Source organism: Nansenia antarctica (genome assembly GCF_963989245.1).
Source record: "Nansenia antarctica genome assembly, chromosome: 6".
NCBI classification, from domain to species: Eukaryota; Metazoa; Chordata; class Actinopteri; order Argentiniformes; family Microstomatidae; genus Nansenia; species Nansenia antarctica.
Genome location: NC_137676.1, coordinates 23,001,836 through 23,027,227, shown reverse-complemented (window position 1 = coordinate 23,027,227; position 25,392 = coordinate 23,001,836). Strand labels below are relative to the sequence as shown.

The window sequence follows — 25,392 nt, the reverse complement described above, 5'->3', positions numbered from 1 at the left end:
TGTGTGTGTGTGGTGTCAGGGTGTGTGTGTGTGTGTGTGTGTGTGTGTGTGTGTGCGAGTGTGATGTCAGGGTGTGTGTGTGTGTGATGTCAGGGTGTGTGTGCGTGTGTGTGTGATGTCAGGGTGTGTGTGTGTGTGTGATGTCAGGGTGTGTGTGTGTGTGTGTGTGTGATGTCAGGGTGTGTGTGTGTGTGATGTCAGGGTGTGTGTGTGTGTGTGTGTGATGTCAGGGTGTGTGTGTGTGTGATGTCAGGGTGTGTGTGTGTGTGTGTGTGATGTCAGGGTGTGTGTGTGTGTGTGTGTGTGTGATGTCAGGGTGTGTGTGTGTGTGTGTGTGATGTCAGGGTGTGTCTGTCTGGAAGGTGTGTCGTGGCCCTGTGTGAGAAGCACTTTAAATAAAGTTTCATTTGAATGTAGTTGATTCGATTTGAGAGGACTGTTAACAGGAGAGTGTTTATAGCAGCTGCTACTGATAACACACACACACACACACACACACACCTCCCATGTCTACCTCCCCCAGCCTCCCCTGTCCTCCCATGTCTACCTCCTCCAGCCTCCCCTGTCCTCCCATGTCTACCTCCCCCAGCCTCCCCTGTCCTCCCATGTCTACCTCCCCCATCTCCCCCAGCCTCCCCTGTCCTCCCATGTCTACCTCCCCCAGCCTCCCCCAGCCTCCCCTGTCCTCCCATGTCTACCTCCCCCAGCCTCCCCTGTCCTCCCATGTCTACCTCCCCCAGCCTCCCCTGTCCTCCCATGTCTACCTCCCCCAGCCTCCCCTGTCCTCCCATGTCTACCTCCCCCAGCCTAATGCCTGTGTGGTGTTATTTTTAAAATGAGTTTTTGAGTTAGTAATGAATAAAATACAAAGGTTCCATCTCATAAAACATAATGGAATGTAAAAACTTTGACGCTCAATATCTCTGAACTACCCTAAACGGAGATAGAACCTTATAATTCTAAACTCACGAGTTATGTCTATTTTGACCAACTGTTGAACCTACTATGGCCAGCCCCAGCAGGACAAACCGCCCACTGATGTTGTAAACCTCTAAATGTGATCAGCTGGGACGGCCCAGTGGAGACATTGTGATGAGACCTCTGTTTTGTTGGCCAGACAATAGCTCCTTCTTGCAAGAAGTAAATAAATACTCTTAATGATTTGAGAAGTCTCAGTCTCCTGGTTACAAAGGTTAGCATTCTTTAGATTTGAATCTGACAGTCTGTCTGCGTGTGTGTGTGTGTGTGTGTGTGTGTGTGTCTGTCTGTGTGTGTGTGTGTGTGTGTGTGTGCCACTCACAGGTAACGTGTCGTCAGCATGGATGAGCTTCTGGTTGACCTTTGACCCCTCCCTGTAGCTGAGGGCCTGCTCTGAGAACGACACCTCCAGGTCGATGGACGTCTCTGGCTCTACACTCTGGTCTGGACACACACACACACACACACACACACACACACAACAGAGCAGAACACACCGCTATCTATGAGCTCCACAGTCCTCAGATAAGCCTTCCTCAGCAGTGGTGTCAGGGTGTGTGTGTGTGTGTGTGTGTGTGTGTGTGTGTGATGTCAGGGTGTGTGTGGGTGTGTGTGTGTGTGTGATGTCAGGGTGTGTGTGTGTGTGATGTCAGGGTGTGTGTGTGTGTGTGTGTGTGATGTCAGGGTGTGTGTATGTGTGTGTGTGTGTGTGTGTGTGTGATGTCAGGGTGTGTGTGTGTGTGTGTGTGTGTGTGTGTGATGTCAGGGTGTGTTTGTGTGTGTGTGTGTGTGTGTGTGTGTGTGTGATGTCAGGGTGTGTGTGTGTGATGTCAGGGTGTGTGTGTGTGTGATGTCTGTGTGTGTGTGTGTGTGTGTGTGTGATGTCAGGGTGTGTGTGTGTGTGATGTCAGGGTGTGTGTGTGTGTGTGATGTCAGGGTGTGTGTGTGTGTGTGTGTGTGATGTCAGGGTGTGTGTGTGTGTGTGTGTGATGTCAGGGTGTGTGTGTGTGATGTCAAGGTGTGTGTGTGTGATGTCAGGGTGTGTGTGTGTGTGTGTGTGTGATGTCAGGGTGTATGTGTGTGTGTGTGTGTGTGTGTGTGTGTGTGTGTGTGTGATGTCAGGGTGTGTGTGTCTGTGTGTGTGTGTGTGTGTGTGTGTGTGTGTGATGTCAGGGTGTGTGTGTGTGTATGTGAAGTCAGGGTGTGTGTGTGATGTCAGGGTGTGTGTGTGTGTGTGTGTGTGATGTCAGGGTGTGTGTGTGTGTGATGTCAGGGTGTGTGTGTGTGTGTGTGTGTTATGTCAGGGTGTGTGTGTGTGTGTGTGATGTCAGGGTGTGTGTGTGTGTGCGATGTCAGGGTGTGTGTGTGTGTGTGTGTGTGTGTGTCTGTGTGTGTGTGTGTGTGTGTGTGTGATGTCAGGGTGTGTGTGTGTGTGTGATGTCAGGGTGTGTCTGTCTGGAAGGTGTGTCGTGGCCCTGTGTGAGAAGCACTTTAAATAAAGTTTCATTTGAATGTAGTTGATTCGATTTGAGAGGACTGTTAACAGGAGAGTGTTTATAGCAGCTGCTACTGATAACACACACACACACACACACACACACACACACACACACACACACACACCTCCCATGTCTACCTCCCCCAGCCTCCCCTGTCTACCTCCCCCAGCCTCCCCTGTCCTCCCATGTCTACCTCCCCCAGCCTCCCCTGTCCTCCCATGTCTACCTCCCCTAGCCTCCCCTGTCCTCCCATGTCTACCTCCCCCAGCCTCCCCTGTCCTCCCATGTCTACCTCGCCCAGCCTCCCCTGTCCTCCCATGTCTACCTCCCCCAGCCTCCCCTGTCCTCCCATGTCTACCTCCGCCAGCCTCCCCTGCCCTCCCATGTCTACCTCCCCCAGCCTCCCCCAGCCTTCCCTGTCCTCCCATGTCTACCTCCCCCAGCCTCCCCTGTCCTCCCATGTCTACCTCCCCCAGCCTCCCCTGTCTACCTCCCCCAGCCTCCCCTGTCCTCCCATGTCTACCTCCCCCAGCCTCCCCTGTCCTCCCATGTCTACCTCCCCCAGCCTCCTATGTCCTCCCATGTCTACATCCCCCAGCCTCCCCTGTCCTCCCATGTCTACCTCCCCTGTCCTCCCATGTCTTCCTCCCCCAGCCTTCGCCGTCCTCCCATGTCTACCTCCCCTGTCCTCCCATGTCTACCTCCCCCAGCCTCCCCCAGCCTCCCCTGTCCTCCCATGTCTTCCTCCTCCAGCCTCCGCCGTCCTCCCATGTCTACCTCCCCCAGCCTCCCCTGTCCTCCCATGTCTTCCTCCTCCAGCCTCCGCCGTCCTCCCATGTCTACCTCCCCCAGCCACCCCTGTCCACCCATGTCTACCTCCCCCAGCCTCCCCTGTCCTCCCCTGTGTGTGTGTGACACAACAACATACCAGCTGACGCAAGATCCCTCTTCCTGTCCTCTGTCGCCTTGACTCCTTCCTCTTCCTGTAACACAACACACACACTTAGCACACAACACACACACTTAGCACACAACACACACACAACACACACAACACACACACAACACACACACACTTACCACACAACACACACACTTAGCACACAACACACACACTTAACACACACACTTAACACCCAACACACACAACACTCGCACTTAACACACAACACAAACACAACACACACAACACACACTTAACCCACTTAACACACACACTTAACACACAACACTCACACTTAACACACAACACACACATTTAACACACAACACACACACACTTTAGGAACACAAAGGACATTGCGTGCACTATGCCACTATTTGCACAACACACACACTTAACACACAACGCACACTTAACATACACACTTAACACACAACACACACACTTCACACACAACACACGCACTTAACACACAACGCACACACTTAACATACAACACACACACTTAACATACAACACACACACTTAATACACAACACACACACACTTAACACACAACGCACACACTTAACACACACACTTAACACACAACGCACACACAACACACACACACACTTAACATACAACACAACACACACACCTAATGGACACAAAGGACGTCGCGTGCACCATGCCATTATTTGCACTATCCGGTTCGATGCCAAACTACATTTCATTGTCTCAGTACTCTTTACTGTGCAAAGACAATACAGTTGAATCTAATCTAATCTAATCTAATCTAATCTAAAACAAAGGAGTGGATTTAGGAGTGGATTAACAGCTTTTGTCTGGTTGTAGGCCTATTTTACTGGTTGTATAAGAACCCACTCTCACCCATGTGAGCCCCTCGGGCTGCTGACTAACAGGGATGCCCCTCAGGAGGTCACGGAAGGTCACGGAAGGTCAGGGTCATCGTACACTCTTCTCCTCTCACCGCTGCCAGTTGTTTATCTCCTCAACGTCTCGCCTGGCTAGCCTTCCTCATCTCCTCCCCCATGACTGTGAACACCATGACCATGTCCCTCCATGACCCCCTCCTCCACCCCCTCCCCCCCTCCAGAGTCCAGCATTAACCTGGGTTATTCATGTAGGTAATGATGCTGACCAGTGAATTGGTGGGTGGGTGGTGTGGAGTGAGTGGGTGGGTGGGTGGGTGAAGGTGCGGTGGGGTTGGTGGCTAGGTGGGGTGGAGTGGGTGGCTAGGTGCGGTGGGGTTGGTGGCTAGGTGGGGTGGGGTTGGTGGCTAGGTGGGGTGGAGTGGGTGGCTAGGTGCGGTGGGGTTGGTGGCTAGGTGGGGTGGAGTGGGTGGCTAGGTGGGGTGGAGTGGGTGGCTAGGTGGGGTGGGGTTGGTGGGTGGATGGAGGGCTTGTGTGAGCTACAGCTAACGCTAATGCTGCTTCCACCTAGCCAGTCTCCATCTGAGCTGACAGCACTGGGCTTGTGTCAGCTACAGCTACAGCTAACGCTAAGCTAACTCTAGTTTTGGCCATGTTGCTTGTAAATGCTGCATTCATTTTCTCCCTTGGAAGAAGGAAACTAGGATATTTATTTACAACCCGTGTCCCTCTAAGAACTGAGTTCCCCATTCTGTGCTACCTCAGAGTTAGCCAATAGAGAGCCTGCTACCTCAGAGTTAGCCAATAGAGAGCCCTACGGAAAAACCTACATTAAATCCTAAATTTGGGGGGGGGGGGGGGGGGGGGGGGGACAGAGGGTGTGGCAGGGGTGGGGGGGTGTTAGGAGAAAGCTAAGGCGAGAAACAAAAGCAGGTGCAGAGGCTTAACATACAACACACACACTTAACACACAACTCACACACTTAACACACAACACACACACTTAACACACAACACACACACTTAACACACAACACACAACACACACACTTAACACACAACACACCCCCTTAACACACACACACAACACACACACTTAATACACAACACACACACTTAACACACAACGCACACACTTAACACACAACACACACACTTAACACACAACACACACACTTAACACACAACACACACAACACACCCACTTAACACACACACAACACACACACTTAATACACAACACACACACAACGCACACACTTAACACACAACACAAACACAACACACACACTTAACACAACGCACACACTTAACACACAACGCACCCACTTAACACACACACAACACACACACTTAATACACAACACACACTTAACACACAACGCACACACTTAACATACAACACACAACACACACTTAACATACAATGCACACACTTAACACACAACGCACACACTTAACACACAACACACACACACTTAACACACAACGCACACACAACACACAACACACCCACTTAACACACAACACACCCACTTAACACACAACACACAACACACTTAACACACACACAACACACACTTAACACACAACGCACACACTTAACACACACACAACACACACTTAACACACAACGCACACACTTAACACACAACGCACACACTTAACACACAACACACACACAACACACACACTTAACACACAACGCACACACTTAACACACAACACACACACTTAACATACAACACACACACTTAACACACAACACACCCACTTAACACACAACGCACACACTTACTACACAACAGACACACTTAACACACACACAACGCACACACTTAACACACAACACACACACTTAACATACAACACACACGCTTAACACACAACACACCCACTTAACACACAACGCACACACTTAATACACAACAGACACACTTAACACACAACACACACACTTAACATACAACACACACACTTAACACACAACACACCCACTTAACACACAACGCACACACTTAATACACAACAGACACACTTAACACACAACACACACACAACGCACACACTTAACACACAACACACACACACTTAACACACAACACACACACTTACCACACACACAACACACACACTTAACACACACACAACACTCGCACTTAGCACACAACACACACACTTAACACCCAACACACACAACACACACACTTAACACCCAACACACACACTTAACACACAACACACACACTTAATGGACACAAAAGACGTTGCGTGCACCATTGCATGCACCAGGTGCAGAGGCCGACAACACAGGTCCCTGTCTGGGCATGCTCATTTGGAAGAAGGCTGACCTTTGACCCCGGCGCGGGGGTGGCGGTCGTCGCCCCGGGCAACCTGAAGATGTCGCGCACGTCAGGGACGTGGTGCGCCTTGTTCCTCTTGCGCAGCGTCTGCCGCAGCGTGTTGACGCGCTTCTCCACCGCGCCCGTCTGCGTGCGCGTCAGCGTGGACAGGAACGCCAGGCTGTCCTCAGGGTCACATGACCCCGCCGCCACAGAGCCGTCGAACAGGGGGGCCAGCCCCGCCTCCACCAGCCACGCCTCCTCCTGCTCGCCCTCTGAGGGGGGGGGGGGGGGGGGGGAGATAGATAGTGGGGGGGAGAGAGAGAGAGAGAGATAGTGGGGCGGAGAGAGAGAGAGAGATAGAGGGGGGGAGAGAGAGAGAGATAGTGGGGGGGGGTGGAGAGAGAGATAGAGGGGGGGAGAGAGAGAGAGAGAGATAGTGGGAAGGGAGGGAGAGATAGTGGGGGGAGAGAGAGAGATAGTGGGGGGGGGAGAGAGAGATAGTAGGGGGTGGAGAGAGAGATGGTGGGGGGAGAGAGAGAGAGAGATAGTGGGGGGAGATAGTGGGGGGGGAGAGAGAGAGAGGGATAGAGCAAAAGAGAGAGAGGGACAGAGAAAGAGATAGTGGCGGGAGAGAGAGAGGGGTGGGGGAGGGCGAGAGAGAGAGAGTGGGGGGAGAGAGAGAGAGGGAGGGAGGAAGTTGCGATGAGTTGGTGAGTCAGCAGGACTCTAGTTAGTTGTGCTCCAGAGGCCAGGGGGAATGTGCCAGCCTCAGACTGAGAGACCGTCAACAAGACATGTTGCACTCACTGCAATGTAAGTCACTTTGGATAAAAGTGTCAGCTAAATAGCATATATTATTATTATTATTATTATTATTATATTATTATTATTATTATATTATTATATCATCATATATTATTATTATGATTATTATGATTATATAGTATTATTATTATTATTATTATTATTATTATTATTATTATTATTATTATTATTATATTATATTATATATTATATATTATTATTGTATTCATTATAAATTATTATTATTATATTATATATTATTATTATTATTATTATTATATTATTATTATTGTTATTATTATATTATATATTATTGTTATATTATTATTGTATTTATTATAAAGTATTATTATTATATTATTTATTATATATTATTATTATTATTATTATTATTATTATTATTATGTATTATTATAGATAGAGACACTGGTACAGTACAGTCCACACATGGAACAGGAGGATGCCTGCCTCTTCACCTCTAATCCTGCTGCTGCAGTCTCTCCATCCTGACACCACACTCTTAACAGAGGAAGTAGCTGCTCTCTCATCTACAGCAGCAACAACAACACATGATGAGTGTCTGAACAGGGCCCCGTTCCACTAAGCGAGATTATCTTCTAATCGGCGATAATGTTCTAATCGGCGATAATTTAATCTTGCATTCGGTTCCATCAATGTGACTCAAATAATTCGCTGTTTGGTTGCTATGCAACCTACCCTCCCGAGTTATTCTAATCGCGAGCAGGCTTAGAGGTTGGTTTAGGTAAGACGTGCGTCAAAATTGTCTCACAGGCGGAAACTATATCCCGAACGACAGTTCCTTCAAGTGTCTTTTAGGAAATATTAGTTCCCACTTTTTACGAGATAGATAGATAGATAGTTTGACTGTGTGATAGATAGATTATTTGATATTTTGAAAGTGTGATCGATCGATAGATAGATCGATAGATAGATAAATAAAAAAGTGTAAAAATAAAATAAAATAAAATAGGTATGTCTATCAACTTGCATTGCTATCATCACAGCAGTCTGGTTGGCGCAGGGGTTAAGACAGCAAGCTAGAGTACCGAAGGTTGCGAGTTCGAGATTTGATTTAAGTGTTTTTTTTTTGTTTTTTTTTTACATTTAACCGAAGCCTTCATGCAAATCGATTTACAATAGATATTTGTAATAATATATCTGTCTAAGTGAATCATCTATCCATCAGTAATCTTAACAAGAGGAGAAAAAACACTGGACAAGGTATACACCAACATCAAGCTTGCCTACAAAGCTAGACCGCTAGCTCATCTAGGCATGTCTGACCACGTGTCCATCCTCCTGATCCCAGCCTACACTCCCATGAGGAAAAGTGCTCCCATCACCACTGTCAGAACCTGGCCAGCAGGGTCCGCTCCACTGCAGATCTGCCTGAATGACACCTCATGGCAGGAATATGAGCATGAGGACCTGGAACAGTTCACGTCGTCGGTTCTGAACCACATAGTGAACTGCACCAACTCAGCCACCGTGGACAAACGTGTCCGGGTCTACCCCAACACGAAGCCATGGATGACTGAGAAGGTCCGAAAACTGCTCAAGGAGAGGGACAACGCCTACTCAGCGAAGGACACACTGCTGTACAGCACCACCAGGGCTAACCTAAACCGTGGCATCCGGGAGGCCAAGGCAGACCACAGAGAGAAGATTGAGGAATGCTTCCTGAGCAACGACTCCAGGCGGGTGTGGCAGGGGGTTCAGCACATGACAAACTTCAGAGCCAACAGGCTCACAGCCACGGAGGACGACCCCCTGCTGGCGGAAGAGCTGAACTCCTTCTACGCCCGGTTCGACGAGGGGCGAACGGAGGTAACCACAACACAAACACCACTCTCTCCAGCTCTCAGCAGCCTCACCCTCACAGAGCATGAAGTGAGACGCGTTCTGAAGGCGGTGGACCCCAGAAAAGCCTCAGGGCCGGATGGCGTCCTGGGACGGGTGCTGAGGGACTGCGCCGACCAGCTGGCCGGGGTTTTCACCAACATCTTCAACCAGTCCCTGTCCCAGGCCACCATCCCACCCTGCCTGAAAACCTCAACAATCATCCCAGTCCCGAAGAAAAGCACGGTGAGCTGCCTAAACGACTACCGCCCGGTGGCACTCACACCAATCATCAATGAAGTGCTTCGAGAAACTGGTCCGGGCCCACATAGTCACACGCCTCCCGCCCAACCTGGATCCATACCAGTTCGCCTACAGAGCCCACAGGTCCACAGAGGACGCCATCGCGACGACTCTCCACTCCACTCTATCCCACCTGGAGAGGGGGAACAGCTACGCGAGACTGCTCTTTGTGGACTTCAGCTCTGCCTTCAACACCATCCTTCCAGACAGGCTAGTGACCAAACTACTAGACCTGGGACTATCACACTCCATCTGTGCATGGATCAAGGACTTCCTGTCTGAACGCCCCCAGAGGGTGCGGGTGGGCTCCCACACCTCCACAGCCATCAGACTCAGCACTGGGTCCCCCCAGGGCTGCGTGCTAAGCCCCATCCTCTACAACCTCTACACATACGACTTCACCCCCGTCCACCCCAGCAACTCCATCATAAAGTTTGCAGACGACACCCCCGTGGTGGGCTGCATCTCGGGGGGGGACGAGGCGGCGTACAGGGATGAGGTGGAGCAGCTGGGCAAGCTGTGCAAGGTTAACAACCTGCTGCTGAACCAGTCAAAGACCCAAGAAATCATCGTGGACTTCAGGAGGAAAAAATCTGAGGTCCAGCCCCTGCTCGTCGATGGAGGGAGCGTGGAGAGAGTCTCAACCCTCCGATTCCTGGGGGTGCACATACAGGATGACCTGTCCTGGAAGACCAACACAGCAGCCATCATCAAGAAGGCACAACAGCGGCTCTACTTCCTGAGAGTCCTCAGGAAATACCACCTCAAACAGGAGCTGCTTGTGACCTTCTACCGCTGCACAGTGGAGAGCATCCTTACCTACTGCATCTGCGTGTGGTTCTCCAGCTGCACAGCCGCAGAGAGGAAAGCGCTACAGAGAGTCGTGAGATCGGCCCAGAAGATCATCGGCGCCCCCCTCCCCTCTCTGGAAGAGCTGTACAACACACGCTGCCTCAGGAAGGCCTCCAAGATCTCCAGAGACCCATCCCACCTTGGGAACGAACACTTTGTTCGGCTGCCCTCGGGCAGGCGGTTCAGGACCATGTCCGCAAGGACAAATAGACTGAAGCTCAGCTTCTACCCTAGGGCCATTCAGGCCCTGAACACAGCAAAGACCTAGGTTCTAGGCCCTGGACAATCTAGACAATTTGATGGCAGCTACTAGATTGTAATCAAGTGCAATACTGAAACACAACTGTGAACATTTCAAACCTGCAAACTGCGACACTTTAAATGAATGTGCAATAATACTATGTGCAATATGACAACCCTCGGGTACACAAGGTTCAGAGATAGGAAATGTTAGGATATTTATAGCATAGCCTCCTCCTCGGGCAGGCGGTACAGGACCATGGCCGCAAGGACAAACAGACTGAAGCTCAGCTTCTACCCCAGGGCCATCCAGGCCCTGAACACAGCAAAGACCTAGGTTCTGGGCCCTGGACAGTCTGGACGGATTGATGGCAGCTGCTGGATTGAAAAATCTGGTGTAGTGCTGAGGCACAAATGTGTACATTTCAAGCCTGCAAACTGCGACACTTTAAATGAATGTGCAATAACACTATGTGCAATATGACAACCCTAGGGTACATAAGGTTGCAGAGAAATAGGAAATGTTAGAATAGGTATAGCATAGCATAGAGTACAGCACAGTGTTTTATCTGTACAGTATAGTATAGTGGATAGTGTACATAGCCTTTATTTATGTAAACCAGCTCCTTTCCCTTCTTGTTTTTTTTCTTGTTTTTTCTTTCCTAGCACCAGGGGAGCCACCCCTCCCAAATTTCGTTGTTTGCTACCTGTACTATAGCAATGACAATAAAGACCATTCATTCATTCATTCATTCATTCATTCATAAATGTATGGACAGTGTGTACGCCGATAATATGCAAGGAACTTTTCCTGGATACATGGTGTACAGGTTTTTCGCCCTTGCTTGCTTGCTTTGCGCCGGTGGTCCTTGGGCCTCCCCTTGGGGGCCCCCGGCTGCCCCGTGTGCCTGGTCTGTTCCGCCGCCGGGGCACCTGCTTGGCTGTCCTTGTGCGGGGCCTTTGTGGTCTGTGCTTGCTTGGCTGGGCTGGGTGTGCTGGTGGTGGGGCGGGCTGGGTGTGTGGGGCGGCGGGGGCCCACCGCTGGGTGCTGGTAGGCAAACTGGCTAGTAGTCGCTCTATGTGTAGAGGGCTGCAAGGGAATTTTCCTGGCTACATAGTGTACAGGTTTTTACTTTTGCCTGCTTGCGGCTCTGTCAGTATTGATTGATTGATTGATTGATTGATTGAGAATGTTCATTATGTGAAGCGCATTGAGTTACATCTTGTAAAAAATGCGTTATACAAATAAAAATTGATTTGATTTGATCTGAGATGTGTGTGTGTGTGTGTGTGTGTGTGTGTGTGTGTGTCAGGTCTTAATATAGGCCTTCCTGCCGGGGTAGGATATCACAGGGCTATTGTCCTCTGGTCAAACAGATGGAGGTATCCTACTGAGGATATAATAGCTGAAACAGACGCTTCAATAGAACAACATTCTCAGACCATCCTGCTATTCAACACCACTGGATGGAATTATGGTGCCTAACGAGGCTGCTTGGACCGTGTAGCTGAATAAAACTGCTACTGTATATTCAATTCCTCTCTACTCTACTCTACTCTATTGTATTGTATTCTATTTCATTCTATTCTATACTATTATATTATATCAGTTTCAGTTTGTAAAGTGTCTTTGAGTGTCTAGAAAAGCGTTATATAAGTCTAATGTATTATTATTATTATTATTATTATTATTATTATTATTATTATTATATTCACCTTACTACTGTGAACTTTATTATCACTAGCACCAACGCTAGTACAACGTGTCTTGTCTTACCTGCACTAAGGTCACCTTATCTTCTACTATGCCTATTATTTGTTGGCTCTTATGACATGTACTACTGACACTTTTATCTTGAATTATGTTTTTTTTTATCTTGTGCTGCAATGCAATGTCAGGATCCGAAGCCTAAGAATTTTACTCTGTTATACTTGTGTAATGTGACGTAACAAATAAACTTAAAACTATTCCATTCGTGCCCCGCGGTGGCGTAGCGGTCTAAGCACTAGCCACTAGTGCAAGCTGCCCACCGGGGACTGGGATCGAATCCCGGTCTCGCCAGATCCGGATATGGCCGAGGCACACAGGGAGCGGCATATTGAGCGGCCGCTCCAGAGGGCGGTATAGGACTATTTCCGGACAAGGATCCGTCGCGCAACAGCGCCCCCGGGGTGCCGGAATAACGGTGCTGGGCTCGAGGAGCCAGTCAGCTAGTCTGCCTGGCGATCTCCTCTGGGGCTGCCGGCCACGGGGTCGTGCGGCGGATCCTACGCAATAGGCAGGGGATAATTGGATGCTAGGTTGGGTTCAATTGGATACCAAATTGGGTGAAAAAGGGATAAAATCTGGAGAAAAATAAAAATAAAAATTCTATTCTATTCTATTCTATTCTATTCTATTCTATACTCCCAATACAGAGAACAGATATAGTACAGTATAGTGAGTTGATCCTCTAAAGAAGATAAGATAAGATGAGATTCAACTTTATAGTAATTGAACAGAGCACAAGTACTGAGACAATCACATGTAGTCTCCCCCAGGCAGCACAGAGCTCTGGGCACAGGGTCAGCCATCTGAGCACCGCACACACACACACACGCTCACGCACACGCACACGCGTCAAACACACACACAGTAGATTCTGTACATACCATCAGCCACCTTTAGCTGCGCGTCGTCCTGCGTCTGTGTGTCCCCCTCCCCCGTCTCCACTTCCCCTCCCCCGTCTCCCCCGCCCCCACCCCCCCCCTCTCCAGAGCGGCTGATGTTCTCCACCTCCCTCCAGTAGTCGTCCATGGCCAGCTCGTCCAGGGAGTCGTGGGAGTAGCAGCGGTGGTACGGGGGCTTGGAGCCAGGGCCATGTTTCACCTTGCTCTGCTTGGGGGTGCCGGCCGGCTGGGGGGGGCCTGGCTGGGGTACGGAGCCTGGCCGGAGGGGGCCTTGGTGGGGGATGTTGGCTGGCTGGAGGGTCACCTGCTGGGGTACCCTGGCTGGCTGGGGGGTCACCTGCTGGGGTACCCTGGCTGGCTGGGGGGAGCTGGGCTGGATGCTGTAGTGGCCCGTCCTGCGACTGGGGGGCAAGACACGACACAGAGGATGATTACTGAGGGTCAGACAGACAGATAGACAGACAGACAGGCAGGCAGGCAGAGAGGCAGAGAGGCAGGTTGAGAGACAGAGAGGCAGGCAGACAGGCAGAGAGGCAGGCAGGCAGACAGACAGACAGGCTGGCAGGCTGAGAGGCAGAGAGGCAGGCTGAGAGGCAGAGAGGCAGGCAGACAGGCAGAGAGGCAGGCAGACAGGCAGAGAGGCAGGCTGAGAGGGAGAGAGGCTGGCTGAGAGGCAGAGAGGAAGAGAGGCAGGCTGAGAGGCAGAGAGGCAGGCTGAGAGGCAGAGAGGCAGGCTGAGAGGCAGAGAGGCAGGCTGAGAGGCAGAGAGTCAGGCTGAGAGGCAGAGAGGCAGGCTGAGAGGCACACAGGCAGAGAGGCAGGCAGGCAGGCAGAGAGACAGAGAGGCAGGCAGACAGGCAGAGAGGCAGGCAGACAGGCAGGCAGAGAGGCAGGCAGACAGGCAGAGAGGCAGGCAGGCAGAGAGGCAGTTCAGACAGGCAGACAGGCAGGCAGGCAAACAGATAGTTATAGAGGGAGGGGGGCAGACAGGCAGGCAGTTAGAGAGGCAGACAGACAGACAGACAGACAGGCAGGCAGATAGGCAGGCAGGCAGACAGACAGTTATAGAGCTAGACAGTTATAAAAGGAGGCAGACAGACCAATAGAAAGCCAGACGGGCAGGCAGACAGACAGCTAGAGAGCTAGACAGACAGACAGAGAAGAGGCTTAGTGTGGTGTCATCCAGGGAAAAAAAGGAAAATAAAGACAATGTAGTGAATGTGCTCTAAGACAATGAGTCACAGCACACAACAACACGTTGAATTCTGCCTCTGCGCTCTAATGAAGACCCCAGAGCAGTGACATGGTTCCAGTCTCACTGTAGGCCTCTAGACGTACCATATGAGTGGTTTCACGTCCACTTTATTAGAGTCTGATGATCTACAGTAGGGGTGTTATTTGAATTCTGTTTTGGAATTTTTAATGAATGTATTTTTCTGACGATGTAGTGTGATGCTGTTGTGTTGGTGTGTCCTTTTATGACCTGGCACCAAGACCAAGACATTCCTCGGTTGGTATGGCAATTAAAGTACTGAATGTTGACACACACAGACACACAGACACACAGACACACAGACACACACGCGCACAGGCACGCGCACATACTCACAGACACACACATACACACACACGCACAGGCACAGGCACACGCACACACACTCATAGCCCTGTAGCTAACATAGCCCTGTACCTAACATAGCCCTGTATGTATCTAACATAGCCCAGTATATATCTAACATAGCCCTGTACCTAACATAGCCCAGTATGTATCTAACATAGCCCTGTATCTAACATAGCCCAGTAAAGCCCCTGTATCTAACATAGTCCTGTATCTAACATAGCCCTGTACCTAACATAGTCCTGTACCTAACATAGTCCTGTATCTAACATAGCCCAGTATGTATCTAACATAGCCCTGTACCTAACATAGTCCTGTATCTAACATAGCCCAGTATGTATCTAACATAGCCCTGTACCTAACATAGCCCAGTATGTATCTAACATAGCCCTGTATCTAACATAGCCCTGTATCTAACATAGCCCTGTATCTAACATAGCCCTGTATCTAACATAGTCCTGTATCTAACATAGCCCAGTATCTAACATAGCCCTGTATCTAACATAGCCCTGTATCTAACATAGTCCTGTGTCTAACATAGCCCTGTATCTAACATAGCCCTGTATCTAACATAGCCCTGTATCTAACATAGCCCTGTATCTAACATAGCCCTGTATCTAACATAGGCCTGTACCTAACATAGCCCTGTAGCTAACATAGCCCTGTATGTATCTAACATAGCCCTGTAGCTAACATAGCCCTGTATGTATCTAACATAGCCCTGTACCTAACATAGCCCTGTATCTAACATAGCCCTGTATCTAACATAGCCCTGTACCTAACATAGCCCTGTACCTAACATAGCCCTGTATCTAACATAGCCCTGTATCTAACATAGCCCTGTACCTAACATAGCCCTGTACCTAACATAGCCCTGTACCTAACATAGCCCTGTATGTATCTAACATAGCCCTGTACCTAACATAGCCCTGTATCTAACATAGCCCTGTAGCTAGCATAGCCCTGTATCTAACATAGCCCTGTACCTAACATAGCCCTGTACCTAACATAGCCCTGTATCTAACATAGCCCTGTATCTAACATAGCCCTGTATCTAACATAGCCCTGTATCTAACATAGCCCTGTAGCTAACATAGCCCTGTATCTAACATAGCCCTGTACCTAACATAGCCCTGGATCTAACATAGCCCTGTACCTAACATAGCCCTGTACCTAACAGAGCCCTGTATGTATCTAACATAGGGGTCATCCCTATGTTCCCCGGGTCCTATGTTCCCCGATTTCTTAGCAAAAAAAAAAAAAAAGGGTTCTATGTTCCCCGCTTCCGAAAAAGGGTTCTATGTTCCCCGCTTCCGAAAAAGGGTCCCATGTTCCCCGCCTGCCGTTGTGTCAAGCGACCCCAGGTGTCGTTATGTGGTACTGCATGAGAGTTTGACGTGCGACCCCCGGTGTCGTTATGTGGTACTGCATGAGAGTTTGACATGGGTCTTAAGATGTCTTGGAAATATGAAGAACACAATGAATGTCATAGTATTGTCTCAGCATTTTATTATTTAAAAAACAACATACACAAATACATAATCATACTGTGGATTACTAATTGATAAAGACATTTACAGGAAATTGCAGGAACTATTATACATAGGAACAAAATTATTATGTGTACAACATTATTATATGAACAAAATGATTATATGTACAAAACCTTTTGTAGGTAGGACACTATTGGACCTCGGCCCAAATCTAGTACTGAACCTGACCCCCCATGCTAAACCATTTGGAAGTACAGTATACTAGGACTCCAATTCAGACACACTGGGGGGCTGTCACAAATCTACTAACTTTAATCAGCCTGGTCTCACACGGCAGACGTCAGAATTCGACGTTTATGGACAAACGTCGAATTCTGAAGTGAGATTGCAGCCAAACGTCGAATTCCGACGTGACATTTGCATCCAAACGTCGAATTCCGACGTGACATTGAGGTAGCTCGTTCTGATAGCGCAGGGGTGCGCCTGTTATGTGCGCCTGTCGGGGCTTCTCTCGGGATTATTCCATTTTGAATTGGAAACCCTATGGTTACCCTAACCCTAACCCTAACCCTAAATGTGGCCTAACTAATTAATGCAAGTGCAATTCAAAATGGAATAATTAATAACTGTGATTTACCGTGGGTTAGGATAACAATTCCAACGTGTCCGGATAAGGGAGAGGACAGGGAATCCAAAACCATTTGAATGGTGTCGATCCTACACTCCTATCACGGTCGACAGCGCGGAGCGAATTCCCGGGTAGAAATATGCTCTCGCCCCGCTGTCAGCGGGAGTTTCATCCAGGAAGCGGTTCTCTGAGCAGCAGCGGGGGGGGGGACCCGTCGCTTACGGACAAATATCTCCGCGTCACAATGGGTTAGAATTCCAAACTAAATTTCTCCATGATCACAATAGCATGCTAAACAAACTGAACTTTTAATGGAGTCATAGTCATGTACCGTTAACGAGATATAATACGAAAAGCATATTTATGGTACCTCGTAAAACGCTCATCAGGGGGGGGGGGGACCCGTCGCTTATGGACGAATATCTCAGCGTCACAATAGGTTATAATTCCAAACTACATTTTCCCATGATCACAATAGCATGCTTAACAAACTGAACTTTGAATGGAGTCATAGTCATGTACCGTTAAAGAGATATAATACGAAAAGCATATTTTTCAATGTCGCTCAAAACCGCACAGCAGGGGGGGGGGGGGGGGACCCGCCTTTCGATTTCGATAATAATAGTCCACGAGTGAAGTGATCAAAATCATAAGGACAACATACTAATCTTTAAATGGAGTCTGTAGGTTATACCGTTACCGAGTTATGAATTCATAATGCTTATTAATATGATTTTGGGAAATCCTTAACGGTTTTCATTGATTTTTGAGATTTTTCGAGAAATCACTAACGAGGGGGGGACCCGGGTTTTGATGTTTAATAACTTTTTAAAATAACTATTTACAGTAAAATAGTTAATTACACAATTAAAGAGAATCGTAGGGCCGACCTTTTGCCCTCATTTGTGAGTTTCTACGACTTTCTGTTTTATTACAGTAATCCGTTAACAACACCAAGGAACACGTTTCTTTTCTCTGAAGCTTTCAAACGTTACGACGCTTCATTATCGCACCTCGACCCCTGACCCAGGGAATATGGTTGGGAATTCTATTAGAAAAAGAAAAAAAAGACTTTGTTGCACAATCAAAATAATGAGCTATTTAAAGTGATAGCCTACAACATCCTCTACCATGGTTGAAATTGAGGACAGTGATAACAGCAGTCAAGAGAGCAGTGATGATGATGATTAAGCTTGTAGCATAAATAAATGCTTAGGCTGTAACTTTTTGTTGAAAAGTTGATTTCAGTGTTTACAGAACAGAGCAGTGCTTAAAGAGATGTCCGTTTATTTCAGTGTGTTTAAAGAACAGACATTCAGTTAGTGCTCTTCTTATCCACCTCATTTTTCTGGTTTTCTGCTCGAAATGACATGCCCACAGTGAATATAGAATATCTCCACAATCACAAGGGCCTTCATAATGATCTTGTTATCAAATGAAAGCTAACACCTGTGGGGTGGCTGTAGAAGTGTCAGAATCAAAATCTATGTTACTGTGTCAGAGTAAATAGAGCTAGAACATTATAAAACATCTCAAATTCAGTCTCCGCCTAAAAAAACAACAGCTTTTACAGTGAATATCACCTTGGAAACCTGATGACCAAGCCCAAATCATCTAGGAATCAGTACGGTACTCCAGGGTCTTATTAGTACTTGTGCCAAAGTCGATGCTAGTAATGTGAGCAAATGCAACTTTGTACCTGTTTTAGTACAGATATGTTTAGGCGGACACCTATATGTTTAGGCCATTTGGAGATATTTTGGCACCATCTGTGCCATTTGACCTTTCTCATGTATCAGTTTTTTATTTATTTTTTTGGGGGGGTTGGCCGACCAATGGTATGGAAATTCGGCGTTGAAACCGGACATGACACATTCTCCAGTTGGAGAAAACTGGAAGTGACTTCGGCCGTGTTTACCGTCTCGGAAAGAAAATGGTGGCATCGTATAGCATGCAAAGTTGTGAAAAAAAATTGATATCGATGAAGAGAATTGATCGAGGTAAGCTCTTATAATATCTTATAATATCACTTCGGATCCACCTGTGGGTCCGTTGGATCAGAAAAGGTTTAAAGAGATGTCAGTTGATTTCATTGTGTTTAAAGGAGTCTGACAGACTTTCATGCTTAAAGAGCAGTCATTTGATTTTGCATTTGTTTCTTTTGTTTTGCACACAATCATTTGTTCGTTCATCTTTATTTATGAATAAATGTTGTTTTGCTAATATAAGTTATCCATGTATCCCTTTTTTATCCATCCTGTGGGACGGGTCGTGACTCGCGAGCTCGGGGAGCATCAAGCAGCATCCCTAGGTGCTCCTCTGAGTACTGGCCCCAAAAAGTTATGTGCACCCCTGACTATGACATTCATTGTGTTCTTCATATTTCCAAGACATCTTAAGACCCATGTCAAACTCTCATGCAGTACCACATAACGACACCGGGGGTCGCACGTCAAACTCTCATGCAGTACCACATAACGACACCTGGGGTAGCTTGACACAACGGCAGGCGGGGAACATAGGACCCTTTTTCGGAAGCGGGGAACATAGAACCCTTTTTCGGAAGCGGGGAACATAGAACCCTTTTTCGGAAGCGGGGAACCGGGAAACATAGAACCCGGGGAACATAGGACCCGGGGAACATAGGTACACTCCCCTAACATAGCCCTGTACCTAACATAGCCCTGTATCTAACATAGCCCTGTAGCTAACATAGCCCTGTATCTAACATAGCCCTGTAGCTAACATAGCCCTGTATCTAACATAGCCCAGTAGCCTCCTGCTGCTAGCTAACCTAACATAGCCCAGTAGCTAACATAGCCCTGTAGCTAACATAGCCCTGTAGCTAACATAGCCCTGTAGCCTCCTGCTGCTAGCTAACCTAACATAGCCCTGTAGCTCCCCTGCTACTAGCTAAAGCTAACAGCTACTGTATGTAGCACCTCTGCTGCTAGCCAACAGCAGTGTGTTAGGATATTACAGAATACAAAGAAGATCGCTGTTTCAGGAGACTGTAGGCTGTTAATGGAGTTTTGGCAAGGGGCCAGCGAGTCAGTCAGTCAGTCAGTCAGTCAGTCAGTCAGTCAGTCAGAGAGAGAGAGAAAAAGAGAGAGAGAGGTTTGGTTGTTTAAGGAGACTGCACTGTTTGGGTTAGAAGGGTTAAGGCAGGGTTCGACAGTGCGACTGTTTTGGTCGCATTTGCGAGTGAATATATTTCTGTGCGACTTGGAAATACATTCAATCGCACCAGTGCGACAAAAAAATAAAATAAAAAAGAACTACTGTCATGCGCAGTCAATCTTATGTTCGTTAATAACATCACAGCGCATCTAAACCAATGCAATCCTTTGAAAACAGAAGGAAAAAAAAACAGACACGTGACCCGCAAGCACAACAAGCGCGCATTTACATTTGAGAGAAAAAGAAAAAGACCGCTGTTAAAATGAATCCGATTACGGCATACTTTAGCAAGGCTAATGTAAATGTGCCCAATGTGAGAGGGGGTTTTCAGCCCAGAACCGCATTAAAAGTGCAACCAGAAGTAGGCTGGCCGTTTCTACCACAGAAGACCTAATGCGAATCAGTTTGGAGGTGGCCTCCGCTTGAGCAGTTTGATCCAAGTCCAGCGGTTGAAAGATGGCTTGATAGCTCTAAGCGGGCCAGGCGACCAGATTATCAAGACTGCTGGACCACAGACATTCTTTGCATTTAATTGCTCAGAATTTATGAATTTTATATGAAAGCCTGGGCTTAATTATTTATTTATTCATGAATCATTTATTAATAAATGAATATTCTTACTTCCCCTTTACATTGTGTGAGTCTCCATTTTTATTACGGCCAAGAGCCGGTTATGATAATTCTGATATGTTATGATTATGATAATTTGTTGTCGTCATACGAAAATTGCGCAATTTTCATTGTGCTACTGAAATTCTTGGTGTGCTACTAAATGTTTTGACATGGTAGCACAGTGCTACCTGGGGAAAAGGTAAGCGTCAAACCCTGGTTAAGGTTACACTGCAGTGTTATGGTGGACTGGGGAAGGCAGAGAGAGAGAGAGAGAGAGAGAGAGAGAGAGAGAGAGAGAGAGAGAGAGAGAGAGAGAGAGAGAGAGAGAGAGAGAGAGAGAGAGAGGATTTGGGGAGATGGAGGCAGAGACAGAGAGGACTTGGGGAGATGGAGGCAGAGACAGAGAGGACTTGGGGAGAGACAGGGAGAGAGAGAGGACTTGGGGAGAGACAGGGAGAGAGAGAAGACTTGGGGAGAGGCAGGGAGAGAGAGAGAACTTGGGGAGAGGCAGGGAGAGAGAGAGAACTTGGGGAGAGGAGCAGTGACTCAGTCAGTGGAGATGAGGTAAGACCGGGTTTGGAGAGTACAGAGGAGAGAGAGAGAGAGAGAGAGAGAGAGAGAGAGAGAGAGAGAGAGAGAGAGAGAGAGAGAGAGAGAGAGGAGGGATTTTGGGAAGGGCAGTGAGTCAGGACGGCTCTGCCTCCCTCCCTCCCCCTCCCTCCCCACCACCTCCGGTCGTCTGCCAGGATGCTTTACTGTGACTAAAATAACTGGGGAGGACAGGGGAGGACTGGGGAGGGCAGGAAAGGACTGGGGAGGACAGGAGAGGACTGGGGAGGACTGGGGAGGGCAGGAGAGGACTGGGGAGGGCAGGAAAGGACTGGGGGGGCAGGGGAGGACTGGGGGGGACTGGGGAGGGCAGGAGAGGACTGGGGAGGACAGGGGAGGGCAGGAGAGGACTGGGGAGGACAGGGGAGGGTGTTGGAGGACTGGGGAGGACAGGAGAGGCTTGTCTGAGGCCTGTGAAAACGTGTTGGGCCAGCAGAGACTGTATTGTCTGGCGTCAGCAGACACACAGCAGCAGACACACAGCAGACACACAGCAGCAGACACACAGCAGACACACAGCAGCAGACACACAGCAGGCACACAGCAGACACACAGCAGACTAGGGGTGGGCATCGATGATCGATGATCGATTAATTGATCGATAAGGTCTTGGTCGATCACAAAATATTTTGCTCGATAATCGTTAATATTATTATTTATATATATATTTTTAATAATAATAATAATAATGGAAATGAGTTTGTCCACGTTATGTGTGAGAAATGAACTTTGCATTTGCCTTCGCATTGAATTTCACAACGCAGTACGGCATGACGGAAGTTCCCGTACGTTAGTGTAACCTGACCTCCAGTAATAGGTGCGCGATCTCCACTACTTCCTGAAAGGCACCTTGCATGTTCAATTGATTAATCAGCTGTGCGGTAAAACACACACTGCTTGGAAAATGGCGAAGCGAGCGAAACGAAGCTTGGTGTGGGAGCATTTTGATCTGAAAGGCGACCTTGTTCATTGCAAACACTGCGCAGTGACCTATAAATATAATACGATGACGACCCCGATGAAATACCACCTGCAAGCCGCACACCCGACCCTGACTGCTCCTTCGCTATCGCTACCTTGTACTTCTCAGCCCTCCATCATGCCTCATCTTATACGCGGGAAGTGTGATGCACAACGAGAAGAGAAAATAACGATGGCCATCAGCAAATTAATTGAAACAGATATTCTGCCGCTCAGTTTTGTTGAGGGTAGAGGATTTCGTGCGCTGATGCAAATAGTCGAGCCAGCATATCCTGTTCCATCGCGACGTTCTATAACCAGGCGCATCGAAATGCGCTACGTATTGCTCCCCGAGGAGCTGTGCCATGGCGCTGACCGGAGCAGGTGCTCCTGCTGGGGCTCCTTCGTCCTCCTCAGAGTCGGGCGGCATGGCCTCATCTCCTCCAGCCAGTGGGATAGGGCCTTCCATCTTCACTGAGTTGGACGCTCTTAAGGACACTAACGTTTTCAGTCATCCTCCTATTTGTGAGTAACTGTTTTTTTTACTGCTCCTATGGTGAGTTACTTATTTTCTATATTTTTATTTATAATGTAAAATGTGTTTTTAAGTTAAACAATTTAGGCTACTCACTGCCTTGTTTAAGAGGATTGTTATCTGACTGTAGTGTCTAGTTAATGTGAATGAATGAATGTGTGCATTGTGCAATTCTGCAATAGCAAGCAACACAAATAAAGTTTTTTCCCCAAGGAAAACATGTTTGTTATTTCTGCCCTAGTTTTTATTTTTTATTTTTTTATGAAAAAAAACCTTATTGATTAATCGATAATTGATCGTTAATTCGTTACGATTATCGAACAAAAAATGTTGATCGTTTGCCCACCCCTACAGCAGACACACAGCAGACGCACAGCAGCAGACACACACAGCAGACACACAGCAGACACACAGCAGCAGACACACAGCAGACACACAGCAGACACACAGCAGACACACAGCAGACACACAGCAGACACACACAGCAAACACACAGCAGACACACAGCAGCAGACACACAGCAGACACACACAGCAAACACACAGCAGCAGACACACAGCAGCAGACACACAGCAGACACACAGCAGACACACAGCAGACACACAGCAGCAGACACACAGCAGACACACAGCAGACACACAGCAGACACACAGCAGCAGACACACAGCAGCAGACACAGAGCAGACACACAGCAGACACACAGCAGCAGACACACAGCAGACACACAGCAGACACACAGCAGACACACAGCAGACACACAGCAGACACACAGCAGCAGACACACAGCAGACACACAGCAGACACACAGCAGACACACAGCAGCAGACACACAGCAGACACACAGCAGACACACAGCAGCAGACACAGAGCAGACACACAGCAGCAGACACACAGCAGCAGACACACAGCAGCAGACACAGAGCAGACACACAGCAGCAGACACACAGCAGCAGACACACAGCAGACACACAGCAGCAGACACACAGCAGACACACAGCAGACACACAGCAGCAGACACAGAGCAGACACACAGCAGCAGACACACAGCAGCAGACACAGAGCAGACACACAGCAGCAGACACACAGCAGCAGACACACAGCAGACACACAGCAGCAGACACACAGCAGACACACAGCAGCAGACACAGAGCAGACACACAGCAGACACACAGCAGCAGACACACAGCAGCAGACACACAGCAGCAGACACACAGCAGCAGACACACAGCAGCAGACACACAGCAGACACACAGCAGACAAACAGCAGACACACATCAGACACACAGCAGACAGACAGCAGACACACAGCAGCAGACACACAGCAGACACACAGCAGCAGACACACAGCAGACACACAGTAGCAGACACAGAGCAGACACACAGCAGACACACAGCAGACATACAGCAGCAGAAACACACAGCAGACACACAGCAGACACACAACAGCAGACACACAGCAGACACACAGCAGACACACAGCAGACACACAGCAGCAGACACAGCAGCAGACACACAGCAGACACACAGCAGACACACAGCAGACACAGAGAGGACTGGGGAGGACAGGGGAGGGTGTTGGAGGACTGGGGAGGACAGGAGAGGCTTGTCTGAGGCCTGTGAAAACGTGTTGGGCCAGCAGAGACTGTATTGTCTGGCGTCAGCAGACACACAGCAGCAGACACACAGCAGACACACAGCAGCAGACACATAGCAGACACACAGCAGCAGACACACAGCAGCAGACACACAGCATACACACAGCAGACACACACAAGACGCACAGCAGACGCACAGCAGCAGACACACAGCAGCAGACACACAGCAGACACAGCAGACAAACAGCAGCAGACACACAGCAGACACACAGCAGCAGACACACAGCAGACACACAGCAGCAGACACACACATCAGACACACAGCAGCAGACACACAGCAGACACACAGCAGCAGACACACAGCAGACACACACAGCAGACACACAGCAGACACACAGCAGCAGACACACAGCAGACACACACAGCAGACACACAGCAGCAAACACACAGCAGACACACAGCAGCAGACACACAGCAGACACACAGCAGACACACAGCAGCAGACACACGGCAGACACACACAGCAGACACACAGCAGACACACAGCAGACACACAGCAGCAGACACACAGCAGCAGACACACAGCAGACACACACAGCAGCAGACACACAGCAGACACACAGCAGCAGACACACACAGCAGACACACAACAGCAGACACACAGCAGACACACAGCAGACACACAGCAGCAGACACACAGCAGACACATAGCAGACACACACACACACACACACACATGCACACACACAGACACGCACACACACACACAGACATACAGACATGCACACACACA

General features: G+C 48.5%; 1 protein-coding gene across 1 annotated transcript in view; it reads right to left on the bottom strand.

Annotated features, from left to right (window-relative positions):
• Nucleotides 1-25,392, bottom strand: part of arhgap18 (Rho GTPase activating protein 18) — a gene marked incomplete at its 3' end in the record, with an annotated part of 50,814 nt that overhangs the window by 13,670 nt on the left and 11,752 nt on the right. The window contains exons 2-5 of the mRNA XM_080534305.1: nucleotides 13,352-13,770; nucleotides 6,647-6,912; nucleotides 3,406-3,460; nucleotides 1,301-1,422 (exon numbers count right to left, since the gene is read on the bottom strand). Coding sequence (XP_080390431.1) covers nucleotides 1,301-1,422; nucleotides 3,406-3,460; nucleotides 6,647-6,912; nucleotides 13,352-13,770 — 862 coding nt within the window. The remainder of the gene's footprint in view (nucleotides 1-1,300; nucleotides 1,423-3,405; nucleotides 3,461-6,646; nucleotides 6,913-13,351; nucleotides 13,771-25,392) is intronic.